General features: G+C 39.3%; 1 protein-coding gene across 3 annotated transcripts in view; it reads right to left on the bottom strand.

Moving 5' to 3' along the window:
- tgfbr2b (transforming growth factor beta receptor 2b) overlaps window positions 1-10,018 on the bottom strand; it is a 44,528-nt gene extending 34,510 nt beyond the window's left edge. Inside the window, exons 1-3 of one of the 3 annotated variants that reach the window (XM_072394976.1) lie at window positions 9,795-10,018; window positions 895-1,039; window positions 587-777 (exon numbers count right to left, since the gene is read on the bottom strand). In XM_072394976.1, the coding sequence (XP_072251077.1) occupies window positions 587-777; window positions 895-1,039; window positions 9,795-9,882 (424 nt within the window). In that variant the 5' untranslated portion in view covers window positions 9,883-10,018. Of the gene's footprint in view, window positions 1-586; window positions 778-894; window positions 1,040-9,613; window positions 9,680-9,794 lie in introns of those variants that run through there. The other 2 variants (XM_072394977.1, XM_072394978.1) reach the window with 2 other exon arrangements.
- Window positions 10,019-17,949: the final 7,931 nt, after the last annotated feature.

The raw sequence follows: 17,949 nt of genomic DNA, 5'->3' as shown, positions 1-17,949 counted from the left end.
AACAGTAATACATTCTGAATACAAGGTGAATGTCACCTTGATGAATACAATTTTGCTGGCTGCCTTCATTACACATAACACAATAAGATGTGAGAAACAAAACTTTATCGATTACTGAACATATTTGGGCAATAACATCCCTCAGTTGGCACATGTACTTGATCTCATAACCTATAGAGTTTGCATATTATTTTAACATAATCATAGGCAGTCTAGACCTACATGAACAAATGACCCATTTTTTGGAAGAAGATATAATTTCCTCATCTTAGAGTGAACACGCAATACAGAGAGATAGGGCTAATTGATGGAGGCAAGAAGGTGAAACAGGATTGGTCCCTAGTTTAACTGTTGTTTGCTTCTGGGGAAATATTAAAGAGGGTTTATCAAAAACTTTTCACTGAAAACTACCTCCTGCTGTTTTTGGAAAGGATGACTAGAGCAGCAAGTCTGAACCAAAAAAAACTGCAGAATTCCTAAACAAGCAACTAAGATATGCTAGATTTGTGAACTGCAGGATAAATTCTTCTTGGGTTTATCAAACCAAATGTATTGACATTTGTGCATGTTGGTTTAAGGTACTCACTGGGGGAGAATAGCAGGTGGTCATTACACTCTTCCTCTGAACAGGAGCAAAAGTGTGCCATCCCAGTCGTGGAGTTCTTCTCCTTCATCACACAGGTGGAACTGTTGTAATCATCCAGCATAATACCATACAGTGGCATGGACGGGTTGTGGCAGAGAGTTTCAATAGTGGAACCTGTCTCGTTTTTTCTCCTGGAGTGACAGAGTAGAGGTGCACTATTTTAATTGTGTATACCTTAAGAGCTATCTAGTTATCAATAAAATAAAAAAAACAGAGATAAAGACAGTTCTCTGATCTTGAGTACCTACCAGATAGCAACACAGACCTCATTGTCATACGAGCAGATGGATGTAATGGAGCAATTGGATGTGCAAGTCCCTGTGCCACCACAGGAGGAAATCTCCAGATCACAGAACTTACAAAGCTGTCTCGTGGGGTACAACAGCGATATACCTGTAGAGCACACACAGAAAAATATCCATCAAGGTGGCTTCATATATTTTCATAAGAGTTTGCACTCTAACTTACCAATTAATAGGCCTGCTTCTCTTCAACTTCATAACAGGATGTTTTCTCAATAACAACTTCAGATGTGGGACTAGTTTGTGGGACGAGTTTAGTAATAAATCCAAAATTCTCTAGTGCAATGTATGTGATAGTGATTCACTAGTCACAATCCACAGACTAGACAGTTTTAGCCTAAAAACCGTAAAAGCAGTATTTTATATAGAATACATTCATCCTTGTTTGAACTGAAGACGTGTAAAAACAATGAAAACTTATTCTCAAAACATTTGAAAACTTTCTAAAATGTATTGTATACGTTTACATAGCGGCACGTACAAGATACCATTATGGATTGTATTGAAAGGTATGAAAAACAACCTATACTATGATTAATCTGGGACTTTTTACATTAAAGCAAACCAAATCTCACGTAAGCTTTAAAATACCTTCAAAATTAGTTGTATAGGGTTCCCTGAAAGAGGCAATTCATTCATGTACTAAAAAAATGTGATTTATGGGCACTTTTGAGATTTCCTGGAAATAAAAGATTAATGGAATAACCTGTAAACTAATCCAAACAAATTACTGCAAAGACCATGATGAATAATGTGGCTAATTACACACATGGACACAGACTTGAAAAACGGCATAGACCCCACATCAGCCTGTTTGTCACTGCCTAGATGTGTGCACCAGGTTATAATTGAAATCAGTATTCATGTCCTGTTTTAGAAATATCTCCAATAGCAATTTCTGTTTTGATTTTGGCTTCAGAAAATGTCAATTTGCAGATATCGTTACATTGTGTGATATCATCTTTCACTGATTGAGAAGGTGTACAGCGAGTCAAGCGTTGTCTGGGCTGGCAATGTAATCAGTAAAATCTCATCCCTACTATTCCCAATTGCATGACTTGAGCTTCATATGCCTCTCCAATCCCCTCCTTCTGATCTGCTCAGACCTGTCTGTCCAACTTCTAGACAGGAAAGACCATGAAAAAAAAAAAGGAAATCAGGTAATCCACTTCAGCTTTTGAAGCTTACAGTTAGAAAATATCAATTTTAAGCTGTATTTTGGAATCTCTGAATGAAAGTAAAGTTTCTCATAATTTTTTGGTCAAATAATCTCAATTTGCAGGTAATTCATGTGTTTTACAGAAGAAAAGTGGTTTTAGAGGCATGGAAACCTTCACAGTTGTGGACAGTTAAGCTACACTTTTTTTTACTTTTCAAGCTTTGAAAGCTTTTCGTCCTGCATTGATTTAGAATAATATAATGGATGTCACAATAAGGTGCTAATACCAAAATAAAAATTCCGATTTTGTTGGGCTTCATGTGTTCATGCACAATCAATTTTAAATGAGTGTTCATGAGTCAGCGATTTTGAAACGACTGTAAATGCCTGAACCGATGCTACATACTTTGTGAATTCCTTTTCCAATACCCCATTTATTTATTATCATTACCAGAAAACTCTGCAGTTTAAACACTGAACCCCCCCAAACTACAGTCTGTGCCATTGTAAAATCAGCAGTACATCTGCAGAGTTGAACAGAGAAACCTGACCAGACTGGAAGAAAACTTCAATTTTCACAGGGATTTTCATTACAAAGATGCATGCATGTCATCAGACTCCATCAATTAACTATTTAGATTTTCTTGTTGTAGTGATTGTTTATATGAGTGGGTGTATGTGCTTCTGTGACACCCAGTCATGGTCTGCAAATGGATGGGTTATGCTTTTAAAAGGAAACACAATATACTTTCAAGACACATTCCATGACACAGAGTCTAGCTTGGGAAGGCTACAGATAATGAAACAACAGTCTGCTAACACCCACACAACTTGAGAGACAAATAAAACTGATGATTTAGAGACTACATGAATCTCCGTGAGCAATGTAGTAGGAATTACAGCCTCTGAAATCAGTGACTCTTAAGTGATTCATCTTCACTGTACTGTTGGGATTTGCATAATCGCCTCACAGCAAAAGGGTTCCCGGTTTGAATCCTGAATCCTGTATAACTTTTTATGTACCACTGCTGACCTTTTATTTTAGTAATTTAGCTTATGAATGAATGAACTCGTACTATTGCACTGTTAGCTCATCGCTGCTGTGTTGTTGTTATTGGCGGCTATCGGGGGCTTATAGAGGACTTTCTACACACTCGTCTAGTGGGATGACGTCATCGACATGTGCCACTGCAGCACAGTTTATTTACTCTGTGCTCTGTGACAGGCAGCTATGAACTAACAGTGCAATAGTACACATTCATTCATTCATTCATTCTTCTTAAAGTATTGGTGAAATAAAGACAGATAATGCCTTATTTAGAGGCTGCATCGTCTAAGCCCCGTTCACTCCGTTATATGGATCTGGAGGAATCTAAATATCTTCCGAAGGACGCCAACTTTCACCAAACTGCTCTCGATGAGCAGATGAATGTATTTCATGCCAAAAATAAGGTCTAGGTTTAAAAATACCAGAGTTCCCCTTTAAGTTTGTTTCCCATATGAAAAGGTTCACCATTAAATCTGAAGAGAAGGAAAAACTTCCTCAACTGTAGACATTTTTTCAATAAATATCAAGGCTAGCCCATGACTTTGTCCAAGTTTTTAATTTTGGCCTAATGTGTTTTTGAGGTTGACACCCCTGCTCTAAGGTCTCAGCAGTTTAAAGTATATCAAAATATGAAGGATCATGTTGTTATGTAGATCATTGTTTCAGCTGTCAAAATGCTTCAAAAGTGTCATTTTCTATAACTGCTGCTCTTTTTCCTCTCTCCAAGTCCATGTGCAAGAATTATGAAAACAGAAATGGCCTCCGTACATCACAGGAAAACATGGATTGTGATTTAGTGTACTCATGATGGCTCCTGAAGGGGCTGTAATTGAAATGTGAGTCCAATGTCTAACCTTTGTGAATTCAAACCAGGGAAAGTGAAGACAAATTATGACATGAGGCACAATCTGACTTCAGTGGCAGTTGTGCAAAATTATTTGCAATGAAACAACCTCAATTCCAAAAGATTGGAAAACTGTGTAAAATGTAAATAATAACAAAATGCAATACCTGTCAAATCTCATAAATGAATGATTTATTCACGATAGAGCATATAATAGATATAAAATGTAAACCTTTTGCTTTTTCATAGAAAATACCGCACATCTTCAATTTGATGTCAATAGAATGAATCAAAAGTTAAAAGAGTTATAATATGGGCAATGAAAGGCAAGAAAAGTAAGTAGTACTTAAAAAAAACAGCTGGAGGAACATATTGTAACTAATTAGGTACATTTGCAACAGGCCAGTAACAAGATTGGGTGCTTATCTGTTCACACAACTTGCCACTTAGAATTTGCTAATCTACATTCTGTTTATCAAGAAAATATGACAGCCATATTTTCCAATAATTTTTCAAATCCATTACATCTGATGTCCTAATGAATCTATCACACTTTACTATCGAAACAATAATATATCTGGGTATGGCAAAGCAAATACTAACTTGAGCTTTTTTTTACGAAGAGCACCTTGTCCCATAACACCCTTTCAGTTTCTCTTCCTCCCTCCTAGCATTTCAAACACACTGAGGGTATAAGCTCACAGGGCAACAATTAATCCAAGAGAGACTATACAATAGAATAGAATAAAATAGAATAGAACAGAAAAATACTTTATTCATCCTCCAGTGGGGGAAATTCAAATTAGTCAAGTAGCTAAAAAAATGTAAATAGTAATGACTGTATATTAGACAACAACAAAAATAATAATAAATTACTAAATAAATAAATTTGAGAAGAACATGTCAGCAGTCACTGTTAAAAAGTCTTATGGCTGTGGGGACAAAGGACCTCCTGAACCTCTCAGTCCTGCAGCTGCTCCTCTGTCCTGCCAGGATGCTGTGGAGAGGATGTTTATTATTCTCCAAAGCATAGTATAATTTCCTCCTCATCCGTTGCTCCACCACAGCACAGAGAGGGTCTAGCCTTCTGCCTACCACAGAACCTGCCTTTTTCTCCAGTTTGTCCATGCGCCTACAGTTTTTGTCTGTAGTGCAACTCCCCAAGCAGACAGCAGCATAGAACAGTGCACTCTCAGTCATAGTGTGATAAAACATGCACATCATATCACTGGAGACATTGAAGGACCTGAGCCGTCCTTCTGCACACTGCTTCTATGTTGGCAGATCACTCCAGTTTATTATCCAGCACCACCCCCAGGTATTTGCAGGTATGAACAGTCTCTATCTCCCCTCCATCAATGCAGAGTAACTGGTACGGAGTTTTAGATCTCCTGAAGTCCACCACCAGCTTTTTGGTCTTGGTAGTGTTTAGGAGCAAACAGTTATTTTTGGACCAGCCATTGAAGGACTCCACAACCTTCCTGTACTCCCTCTCCTGTCCATGGCACACACATGCCACAACGGCCGTAGCGTCAGAATACTTCTGTATGTGGCAGGACTCTGAGTTGTACCAGAAGTCCAATGTGTATAAGGGGGGAAGGAAAGGAGCCAAAACAGTACCCTGTGGAGCCCTTGTACTGTATTCCAGTGTCCCAGAAACACATCTCCCCATCCTGACATACTGTGGTCTAGCAGTCAGATAGTCTATAATCCATGATGTCAGGGAGGGGGCCACACCCATACCTAGAAGCTTATATTTCAGTATGGGACGGTGTATGGTGTTGAAGGCACTGGAGAAGTCAAAGAACATGATTCTCACACATGAACCAGGCACATCCAGATAACCATATGCCCGATGCAGCATGTACGTCTTCCACTCCTATGTTTTTCTGGTAGGCAAACTGGAGGGGGTCAAGATCCTCAGAAACCTGCAATCTCATGCAACGAACAAGGAGTCTCTCCAAGGTCATCATGATATGAGATGTCAAAGCCACCAGTCTGTAGTCATTCAGCTCCACCAGTTGCCCTAATTTGGACACCGTTATGAGACAAGAAGTTTTCCACAGCACCGGGACTTTTTCCATCTGAAGGCTCACATTGAAGAGCCTCTGAAGAGGGACAGAGAGTTGACCAGCACAGTCCCTCAGAAGCCTTGGACAGACTCCATCTGGGCCTGCAGCCCTCCCTGACTGAAGTCTCCAGAGCTCAGCTCCAACCTCTCCTCTATAGCTATATATAACTTTATAAAGTTATATATATATATATATATATGATCTATTGTTATAGTATTCTGCTCAAAAGCACTTTTTTTTTTTTTTTTTTTTTTGCATTTTAACAACAGAAAAGTGAGGTGCACATCAAGGAGGATTTAGCTCTCCAATAAAATCAAAGTTTGATTGGAGTTGTGAGGTTTCATCATTTAACCAGGGCACTGTTAGTCAAACCTAATCAAACCACTCCCACTAAGCTTGAGCCCCTCTTGTCTTGTACAGGGTGCACCCAGCTTCTCGCCCAATGCCAGCTGAGATAGGTTCCAGCCCTCCCACAACACTGAACTAGATTAAGCAGGTATAGAAAATGGATGGGTCTTTACTAGGTGAAGTTTTTGGGGTCTTCAATGGGAGAAGTTTTGTACTGAACTTATAGGTGTCTCCCTGTACGATGGTTTAATGAGCACACATTCTAGTATGAGGCAATTTGTCCTAATCTAAGCCTATACAATCACTGTAACAGATTTCATAACAGACATTTTTTTGGAGCAGTACAGCACTGCAAATAAAAAAGTGAAAACATCTTAGTGGAAATAATAGCCCTTAATTTTGGTCTCGTCCTGTCACTAAAATGAGCAGAGACAGCTGGCAAGAGGCTGCTCAGGGCTACATAACTGTCACAGCAGGCGGGTTGGCTCTCCCACTCTGCTCCTGAAAGTTATCCTCCCACATCTTTCAGTTCACCTCTCTCTCTTAATTCTCTCATTCCTCCCTGTTTTTATCTTCCTCCCCTTTAAAGTAATTCTTCCCCTGGTTCCTCTATACTTTTATCCCTCCTTCTCTTTGACCCACAGGATTCAGCAAAGCAAATTGAGGATGGAAAGTTGACTTATGTCCTTAAAAGAAAAAAATCAAGGAAAGACATCAGACAGATTAAATAATCTGTCTGATGTAATCTTCTTTTCCTCTTCTCTTCTCTCTCTCTATGCTGATTCTCAGCAAAATTAAAGTAAACATAGTAGGAGAAACTAATTCAAACAGAAAGTATTTCTTACCCCTGGAAAGACCATTGTTTCCCACTCAATAAGTTTTTCTTGACCAGGACCTTCAGTTTAGCTATCTTGGCTAAGCACCACCAAGAAAACCACACACACACACACACACACACACACACACACACACACACACACACAGTGACCTCTGCCTCAACAGGATGAAGATTCCCTTGAAAGGAAGGAAGATGGAACCTTCCTGTGAGAACCCACTAAGCAGATCGTTATCAACATGAACTGAAAGCAAACTATGAAGAAAAAGATAAAAATAACAGTGCCATGCTGTTTGGAATGTCAGGCTGCTCTGATACTGGTAGTGTGACAAGTAGCTTCCTACAGCCTGAGATGCTCTGGAGAGGTCGGAATATCAGAGACTGCATGTGTGTCAGTGTGGAATTGGTGGAGCGAGGGAAGAGGGGCATGTGGGTGGAAGTTTGTGTCTTCTTGTGCATGTATGTGCCTATTTGTGACACATAATGCCTCCGGACCGCACAGTCTTTCTGGTATGTGGGATTTCCAGGCAGGTTCCAAAAAGGCCCTGCCATGATAGGAGGGCTGGAACAAGCAGCAGAGAGAGGAAAACAAGGGAAGGAAAGTCAAGTGGGGATTTCACATGACATGTACTGAATTGGCACAATTAAAAGTGCTCTTTGTAAAAAAAAAAAAAAAAAAGTTCAACAACAGCCATCAACGGAATTGTAAAAAGCAATACTTATAACATTATATGAAAAGACGCATATGTATCATGTATCATGCAGCCTAGATATACAACTGAAATTCTTAAGGGGCAAACCGGACTGTACTGTAATATCACTTTGTACCACTAGATGTAACATGAGAGTATGTGATTTGTCCTTCAGCCAACAGAGGAAGAGGCGGAGACAATAGTATGCAGGGCAACTAACAAGAGCATAGAGGAGTAAAAATGAAAACACAGTCATTACAAAAACTAGCAGAAGCTCCAAGCAAGCAAACATTATCTTTAACATCACGCCCCTCCCACAAAGAAACCATGTTCATCAGCAAAGATACCAAATGACAAAAAAAGAGCCAAGACAAGAGCCAATATTGGTGATACTTTTCTTCACTGGATAGAACTTTTGGGCAGTAAAGGGTTGAGATCTGGTGCTGAACTTTCTCACTTTTTTGCATGTCTGAAAAAATAATTTAGTTAACGTTGTGGTTGCAGCTTATATTGTCACTATAACTCTTCTCAGATGATTGTACATTATGGGCTTGCTGTATGTGTTAATATGGCACTGAGCAGACACGCACATCACCAGTAAGATCAAACTTATGCTTATCTTATTGATAGTCGTTAGTCTGCTGTTGTTCTTGAGGATATTTCATTCAAAATAAAATGAATAAATAGTAGTGAACATGATCTAATGATAAAGAGTTTCCCCTTTTGTTGTCATCTGGTATGCTGGAGAAATAAATTGACTTGTGAATTGATAAATGACTCAAAAAGGAATGGAAATGTCTATGTCACCTGGTTAAACTGCCCCATTGTAATGATCTTTTTTTTTTTTGTATAAACCAAGGTCACAAAAGCACCTTTAACATATCGTAGTGAAAGAACCACTACTGCCATTAATTAAAACATATTAAAAAAATACTGTTTGGATGATGAAAAATGCTTCCTATCAGTTGTAATGGTATAAATCAAAAATGTCATTCAGCGTAAAAAAATATGTAGGTTAAGTTGGCATCTGTAATAAGCCAAGGTGAACTCCTCAACCTTATAGGGGCATTCCTGCAGCTTTCCAATTTGCTTATGAAAGACAAGGATATTCACAAGAGGAATGGCTTAAGCCTAAGCAGAAGAGTAGGATCTATTTGCCTTCTGATAATTTCTGTCATACATTCTACACTTCCCATAGCACATCTAAGTGTCTTTCATTATTGAAACCCTACTGTTAAAAGCCTCTTTTAAGCATTCTCCCTTGTCATCAACCTAGAGAAAATGTTCTTCATGAGTAAAAATGTTGATGTGACTCTTTAAAGTTACTTAACGGAAAATATATAGATTGATTAAATTCAGCAGTGATACAGGGGAATGTGTAAAGTGAAAGAGAAGCGTGGTAAATAATTCACTTTCTACAATTACCTTATCTAAAGTGAAATGTATGTCCTCTGGTTTATCTTACCATGCCCTTAGTAGTTAATGGTTTATCATTATGATAAATATAGCTACTTATACCAAACGCCAGGCTGTTTGATCATAAACCACGCTGTTTCCGACAATAGAAAAGAGAAAATGTCCTTATGCACACTGTTTACAAGCACCTTCTGCGGAACAGTGGTCACCAGCATAGCTGAGCAGTGTATCAGCCCCGCTGTATGAGTCACCTGTTGCGCCAAGCTGATCTAAGCTCTCTGGAGACCAACGCATAACGTACTTGAGTAGAACGTTCCCAGGCCTCTTTTAATTGCAAAAGTCTAGCTTTGGTTAAAAAAGACAGTGACAGTGAAGAAGGCGGCTGAGCTCATGTCAGTCAACAGGCAGAGAGTTTGTTAAAGTGTTACTCACCCGCAGTCCCGGACTCCAGAAACACCGAAAAGAAAACGAAGGATAAAACTCCCCCTAAAGATGAAGAGCAGCGCAAATATGCCTGCATGTTTTCGTGTCCTCTGTATGAAGATTCTCATTCACATCAAAGGTAACGCATAAAGAGTGTAGTGAAGACAATTAGTTTGGTGTGTTCGCTCTGCTGAGCGCTCTACTCTGCTCAGTAGCAGGGGAGTCACTGCTTCACCATGCACACGCACACACAGGCACACACACACACACAGGCACACAGGCACACACACACACACACACACACAGGCACACACTCACAGGCACACACACACAGGCACACACACACACACACACTTATACGCACACACACACTCTCACTCAAGCACACACACACACTCACAGGCACACACACACACACACGCACACACTCACAGGCACACACTCACAGGCACACACACACACACACACACACACACACACACACACACACACACACACACAGGCACACACACACGCAGGCACACACTCACAGGCACACACACACACACACACTCATACGCACACACACACACTCACAGGCACACACACACAGGCACACGCACACACACACTCACGCACGCACACACACACAGGCACACACACACACACACACACACACGCACACAAACTGTTTCAACAGGAAACCAGAGGAGGGAGGGAGGACTCTCACTCTTTCTGTTTGCATGTGTGCGTGTGTGTGGGGGTGTGTGTTTACAGCGCGTGCTAGTAACTAACAACCTAAATACTGAAAATCGGAACAGTAAACAGCTCTTTATACATACATAAGCGCATAGCAGCGAAAACTTGCCAGCCACCGGTTTGGAATATAACAGTAGCTCTGAGTTTCAGAGGGTAGGATAGATGAATACATTGACAGCTTCGAGAAAGTGAAAAACTTCATTTAAGATTAAGAAAAATCTTCAAATCAGTCATAGATGAAAGAAGTTGATGTACATTTTGAGGAGTTTAGGAAAAACAAGATTCAAGATTCTTAATATGTATATTTATAAACATGAGTGGACAAAATAAAAGTGGACAGTTACAAATGTGACATTACAAGCTGAACTGCCACCTCCCACATGCCATCAACAATCCTCTGGAGTCTACCTTTTTGCTGTGCATGCAATCTTATTACAAAATAAGAAATTAGTGTAAACCTGAAAATCTATCAGAATGATTTGTTTGTGTTGTTTTTTTATGATTAGGGTCAAAGTCTGTTTACCTTTCATTCAAAATAACAGCAAAATTCAAACTGATGATTGTAAAGAGGTGAAATGGGGCAGCTCATGTCCTCACTCTTCTCTATTGGAATTAAATCATTTGTCTGCAGAGGTTTGTTGGTTTTAAATCCTGGCATGACCTGAGGGGTGTTCCACGAAGCTGGGTTAAGGGAAAGTCTGGCTTATCTGGATAATTCTGACACATTTAAGAGAGAGTTCAATTTCCAATGTGGCTTATTTAAATGCCTGCTGAGTAACCATGGCAACTTATCCCGCAGAATTAGCCTGCTCCTGGGCAGGCTAACGTTCAAGCTGAACTTAGCTTTGTCTGACTGTCTGACCGGCTGTAACAGACTCCCAAAAGAAACCTGGTAGAATTCAGTGCTCCCGCCACATGTCTTGTATAAAAAACAAAACTAAACAAAAAAATTGTGGTTATCATATCATATCATCATATCTAAAAAAAAAAAAAAAACAATAAATCAATCAGTCAGTGCTAGTGTAACTAAAGAAACAACTATACAAGTACTGAACATGAAATTAAATGAAAAAGAACATGGTATTAATTTAAACTAATTGATATCTTATTACATCTCCGTCCCACATTTCACAAACACCCGACCTACACCCACCCAAGACCAGACCAAAATGGGGGACAGGTCCTTTCAGGCTGCTGCTCCACATTTACAATAGCCGATAATGTAAAACAACCTACTGGCTGACGTATTTGCATTAAGTTCATCATCTCCCTCAGGCTTCCCCAATGTTATCGGTGCACTAGACTGTACCCATGTACGCATCCAGGCCCCTGCTGGACCTGTGGAGGCCGACTACGTAAACAGAAAGTTTTTCCATAGACTAAATGTACAGGTACATTAATGCAATGTTACATTAATGCCCTGTGAAACCAAGCACCTCATCATTGACTCCTACCCTCCATGCATACAGATGATCTGCGATGCAGCTAATTTTATTTCCAACATTGAGGCTAAATGGTCGGGATCAGTTCATGATTCTAGGATCTTCCGAGCATCCTCACTGGAACAGAGGTTTGCACAAGGCCAGAGAATTTTACTTACCTGAAGGAGTGTACTTTTGAAGTAAGGTGTATATAGCAGAGGCATAGTTTTGGTAATCTAATGAGAGGTCAGGTGTAGAGGTCATCTTAAGGAATTTAAAGTGCTCGTCCTACTTTATTATATATAGTCATATAAGGCACATATTGCCAAGTCTTAACACATGTATATCCAACCGACATTTCTCTTATTCTGCAGGAGAGTTCAATGGTGTCCTGCTTGGCGACATGCTGGCCATACCTCCTCACGCCATATCCTGATCTAGGAACAAGGGCGGAGAGGGCAGTCAACCATGCACATGCTACAACAAGGTCACGGATAGAAATGACCTTTGGCCAAATTAAATCCAGGTTCATTGCTTAAAGTTCTCAGGCACCATGGCTGACTTCTGACAGAGCCATCTTAAATTAATAGTATACTTCATATTTTGTACACTTTGTCTTGTGGACAACTTTTCAGGCTCAAGTCTTTTCTTGCTTGATTCCCTGCAGGTTCCAGCGCCTGAAAGGACTCAGTTTCTCCTGACACAGTGAGGGACCTATACAGGGTTTGAGTTAGAACTTATTTTCATAATTTAGCATTGACACAGTAGCAGTTTAAGTTAGAGCAAGTGTAAGAAGGCTAAATGAACAGAGATCATTTATTCATGGCACCCCACTGCAAATATAAATTTATAAACAAATTTCTAACACTTTGCATGAACCGTACAATAATGACAAGTTTCAAGTTCAAGTTGTGTTGAATTGTTTAATTAATCATGTTTTTAAAGCTGTGGAGAGAAAACAGAATTAAATGCCGTTCACACCATAACCTTCTCCTTTGTCAGAATTTAGAATTTACATCCCGGCTGTAGCTCAGGAGGAAGAGCAGTCGCCCACCAATCGGAAGGTCGGTGCTTCGCCTCTGGCTTCCCCGGCTACATGTCGAAGCGTCCTTGGGCAAGACACTGAACCCCACGCTGATGTATCCATCGGGGTATGAATGTGTGTATAAATGATTAGAAAGCATGTAGTTATGTGTAGTATCTTAAGACGGGCTGTGTGAGTGGGTGAATGTGGCGTGTAGTGTTAGAAGCGCTTTGAGTGGTCAGTTTGACTAGAAAAGCGCTATACAAGTCCATTTACCATTCCAGTTTCATAATCTCTGGCTTGATCTTTTTTATTTTAAATTTTTTTAATTCCATATCTAGTTTGGTGCTCTCTATACCCAACAGAAGTGTCCTTTTTAGAGTTTGGACATCCTGTGATAGAGGAAATGTGCCTGTGAGAAATGAAGTGTGTAGGTAATGATAGTAATGTGAAGAGTTATTTACTTTACTCCTTGCTGCTGGAATTTGTGTTCCTGTTGCAACCTGCAGGAAAGTGTATTGATGATAATTAGGCCTATTGGTATAGAATAGGTAGACTGCAGATGCATCCAAACCGTTTCACAGGTTTAATAATAAATAGCCTGCCTGTGGCATTTTTGTGTCTACAGACATAGTTTCATCATCGAATGCCCGAGATGTGCTGGGGCCATCAAACTGCAAACAGTGAAACACTGCAGTTGTTGAAGCAGGAGATCACAGGGATGCATGAGATGCAGAGTATTTTCATCAAAAGATAATTAAATTGAATACAACTACTCACACATGGGTTAGGGATGTCTTCTGTGGTCTGAGGATCAATCAGGCAGATGGTGTCTCCCACCACTGACAGATACAGGCATATCATCAGTTATTATAATTGAGAGATTGACAATTTGAGGGAAATTGATGTTATGAAACCTGTATAATTTACGCATTTACTCTGTCAGCAGGTGTTTCCCTGCCATTTCCCTCACTTTATTTATCGCAGCTGTATTATCTTTTCTGGTGATCACACTTTTAAAATCCTCATACAGCTCTATCAGCATTTTTTGTTCATTTGCCAAGAAAATGACAGCTCTCCTTTTCTGCTGTCTCCTTTTTTCCACTAACCACTAGTCAGGGCTTCTTGCGTTCCTGAGGCACTCGCACATAGCGAGGATTTGTAAGCCTCGCTTGAATCAGCCCCGATTAGATGCAGCTGAAATGTCTTAGTGGAACGACTTGAGGCTTAATTTGGAGATGGCATTAGTTTAAGCAAGGCTTTCCTGATACAGCCTGGCTTTCTTTCACTACATTCGTGGAACACCCCTCTGGAGGCTTCTCAGTGGACACAATCATTTCTGTGAGGCTAATCAAATGATTTTTTTTCTTTGGAGAGGGGGGTTGCACACACCCCAAATCTCTTATGGTGAAAGAAGTTGCTTTTACTTTCGTAAAACTATCAAAGACAATAAATTAAAGCCCTACATTTCATCATGCAGCTGAAATGTCTTAGTGGAACGACTTGAGGCTTAATTGGGATGTGCTTGGATGAACCGAGATGAGAAAATAAAATAAAATGGTGAAAAAGCGGTGTGTGGGATTACAAGGCTGACATCTGTATCAACAGAATACCCTCAATCTGCCCTCTGTTTGCACAATGGGGCCAGACATGGAACAGTAGCTCTTTTCATCAAAGACAATGAAAGCTCTAAAACAGTATCTCTATCCACCAATCAACACCTGAACTACTTTTTTCCTAGTCTCTCAGTCACTCAGGATAACCCCATTTTGCATCCAGCACAGCTATGGAATGAAACTCATGGGAATTTAGAAAATAAAAAAGCAAGCATGTGAGAACAAGGACATACAAACCGATGGCTCTCTTGACATTTTCTTCACTGATGATAAAGACACTGATGAACAGCTGAGATTCTGTCAAGCATGAAAAGAAATGTTATTTTTATATCTACAGCAGCTGATTTCATTGGGTCCTCAATTTTCACAGATGATGCAGCACAATGGCAAATTTTTCCCCTGTCACTAAGTGTTTTGCATATCCTTCATTTCAGTTCAATTCAAAGCAGTTTATTTATATAGCAGCAATTCACAGTAAACATAATCTGAGACACGTTACAGAGAAAGAAAATAAGTTCAATTTAAGTTTAATTAAATGTAGATACATTTGATTTAATGTCACAATCTTATTTTTGCTCTGCTCTGCTTGCCTTAGCTCCTAATCAGGCCCACCTGTGTCTTGTAATTAGTCTCATGCTCCTCACTTGTTTTCCTTTGTATTTAAGCCTCCTCTTGACACTCCTTCATCACAGATTGTCTGCTGATGTTTGCTTAGTGAGCCAGTGGTTTCCCATAGCCACTAAACCTCACAGAGTGTATGACGTCTTTTTTCTGGCTCAGCCTTGCCCCTTGGTTTTGTTTCGGAGCTTTGCTTTATTCGATGACCATTTCCTGCCTGTGTTTGGACCTTGTAAATCCAAGTTCTTGTTTGCACTCATAGAGATACTGACCATTGCTGGCACTTTTGTTACTCTTTTGGATCACGGATTAGATTACTGTTTGTGGACTACCTGTGTACAGACTCAGAAGTTGTGCGCAGTTTGGATTACATCACTCACCCTGTTGCCTGTTAATGACGTTAATTCACTAACCACCTCTCCGTTTACCTTCAGTGAAAGCAATCTAACCACTTGCCTTTCCAAGCTCGACGACTCCAATCTCTCCTCACCTTCTGCTTGATTACACCGCTGGAAATCATTACCCTTGAAGAAACACTTGTCTCCATACTTACAGCTGTGGTTGAACTGCAGAGCCTGTTGGTGAGACCCAGGAACCCAGTTTGCACATTTTCCATTGCTGTTAAAACTTTTCATTCTGTATGGTGGTGGATTTGTGTCTGAGGTTTTTTGGCCATTTCCATTTAATTCATTCTAATCCAATATCAAGTATCCTGTATTTATTTAGATTTTATACTTACTAACCTTTTTGGAGTTGGGGTTGTATATGTTGCTCAATGAAAACATCTTGTATTTTATTAGATGGAAGTACAAAAGTATCAATATGGAATATATGCTAAATATTTGTGCTGGTGTAAACCTTAGTGGATTAACACTGTTTATGCAGCAATATCTAAAGTGTATTTTAATTTTCAACTTGACATTACATGAAAATAGTTTAAAATCTGTTTAGCCTAAAGTGACAAGTGATTATGATATTTACATGAATTGTCTTGTTCAGAATAAAATGGTTCCCACTGAAATAGGGTAACGCTTCACAAAAATTCTCAATTAGAAGTAAATTGCATAAAAGCAGCCATGCATTCTCTTAAAGGAAATGAGCCTTGTGCATGATCATGTAGATGATCCAACTTTAAGAACCTGAGACTGAACTATTAAAATGACTCTGTGTACTCATGGGAAAACTGAGAGGCTGTCTCATCTGTACATGAGCGGCTGTAGGGGTTGAGTCCCAAAGCTCCTTATTTACCCCTCATCCTTATCAGTCCCTCTGGGGTCCAGCTCCTTTTAACTACAGGTCAGGGCCCAATGGGTTAGAGCTCTCTTTGGTTTTAGGTTGTACATGATGGCCTTAGTAGAGTATGTTTTATACAAGGAGTTTGGCTAATGCTTTTCTAATTGGGAAATTGTAAGATAAATTCTATTTATTTATATCATCAGCATTTGTGTCATCTTAAAATGGTACCAAACAACCTGTCACATATATTTTTGTTCTACCATGTTATTCTTCTGTACCAATTCAGATATTTAACGACCATTATTAAATAATTAAATTCCCAGCTAAGTTCTTGCTAATGAGAAATATAAACTTGTTTCAACATTTAATACTGATTCCAAATTTAATTCTAAGGTTGCAAAAATCTCCAAGGGACCTAAACTGTAAGTAATTAGCATCTTTGTGGTGATCTCTGCATTGTCTTAATCTACATATATGGGTAGCATCATAAGCTACTTTTCTGGGTTTTGCTGTGTTTTTGCATAGTTTCACATCAAATAGATATTTTTTTTTGTAAAAGTATTTGCCATTACTTATTATTTGACATATTTCTATTGAATTTACTGTTCCTTGGTGTCACTGGAGATAATGGGATCTTTATTGGGATCTGAAGCACACATTGAAGCAGGAGTCGAACCATGACCTTCCGACTGGTAGACGACTGGTCTTCCTCATGAGCTACAGCTGCCCCTATGAATAGAAGAATAGACAGCAATGCAGTTAGAGAAACTGAAACAAAGGAATAATTTATTTTTCTAAATTTTTTTAAAAAAAGGATCAGCCCAGGTCAAAACTTGTGGATTGAGATCTTGAGTCTTATGGGATGTATTGACAGTACAAATTGGTTTTGTGCCAAATTGATTTCCAGGAGGATAGGAATGTATAGAAGGTGTGTAAGCCTGAATATGTAATTAATGTTTCATTATTGGTTTCTATTCTTAACACCAACAGCTGTCTGTCTCCAAAAAGCCAAGGGAGCTCTATTGTGAAATGTATGATTGAGTAAGCAAATGCTAATAGACTTGATTCAGTTTCAGTACATATAAACTCAAATTTTCCTCCTTCAGAAAAGTTTGTTTGTATTTGGTGTTCATTTCTATGTATGACAGTTACCATCCCGTAGTTCTCCAGACTAAGAGAGTTTTGACAATAATAAAAACTTGGAGACAGATTAGACAGACCTTAGACTGTTATCCTAGCTCAGAGAGTCATTAAAAGTAAATTTTATTTTTATATTATTTTTTTTTTCTCCTTTCACTTCAACCCAACTACCTGCATCTTTGCTTCCTTTCACGATGTTAAAGTAAACATACACAGCACCTGACTTGCATGGAACAGACTCCCAAACACAACACAACATACCTATTATACAGACATCTACACACATCCACAGAAGTGCAGAAATAGAAAACGTACATCAAACACTCACTCCACTAATTTAACCATGAGCACACCGAGGTTTCTTACATGGA

This window comes from Leuresthes tenuis, unplaced genomic scaffold (genome assembly GCF_036924035.1).
Source record: "Leuresthes tenuis unplaced genomic scaffold, fLeuTen1.0.hap1 SCAF_10, whole genome shotgun sequence".
NCBI classification, from domain to species: Eukaryota; Metazoa; Chordata; class Actinopteri; order Atheriniformes; family Atherinopsidae; genus Leuresthes; species Leuresthes tenuis.
Note: the sequence above shows the minus strand (reverse complement) of the source record. Positions and strands in the feature narration are given on the sequence as shown.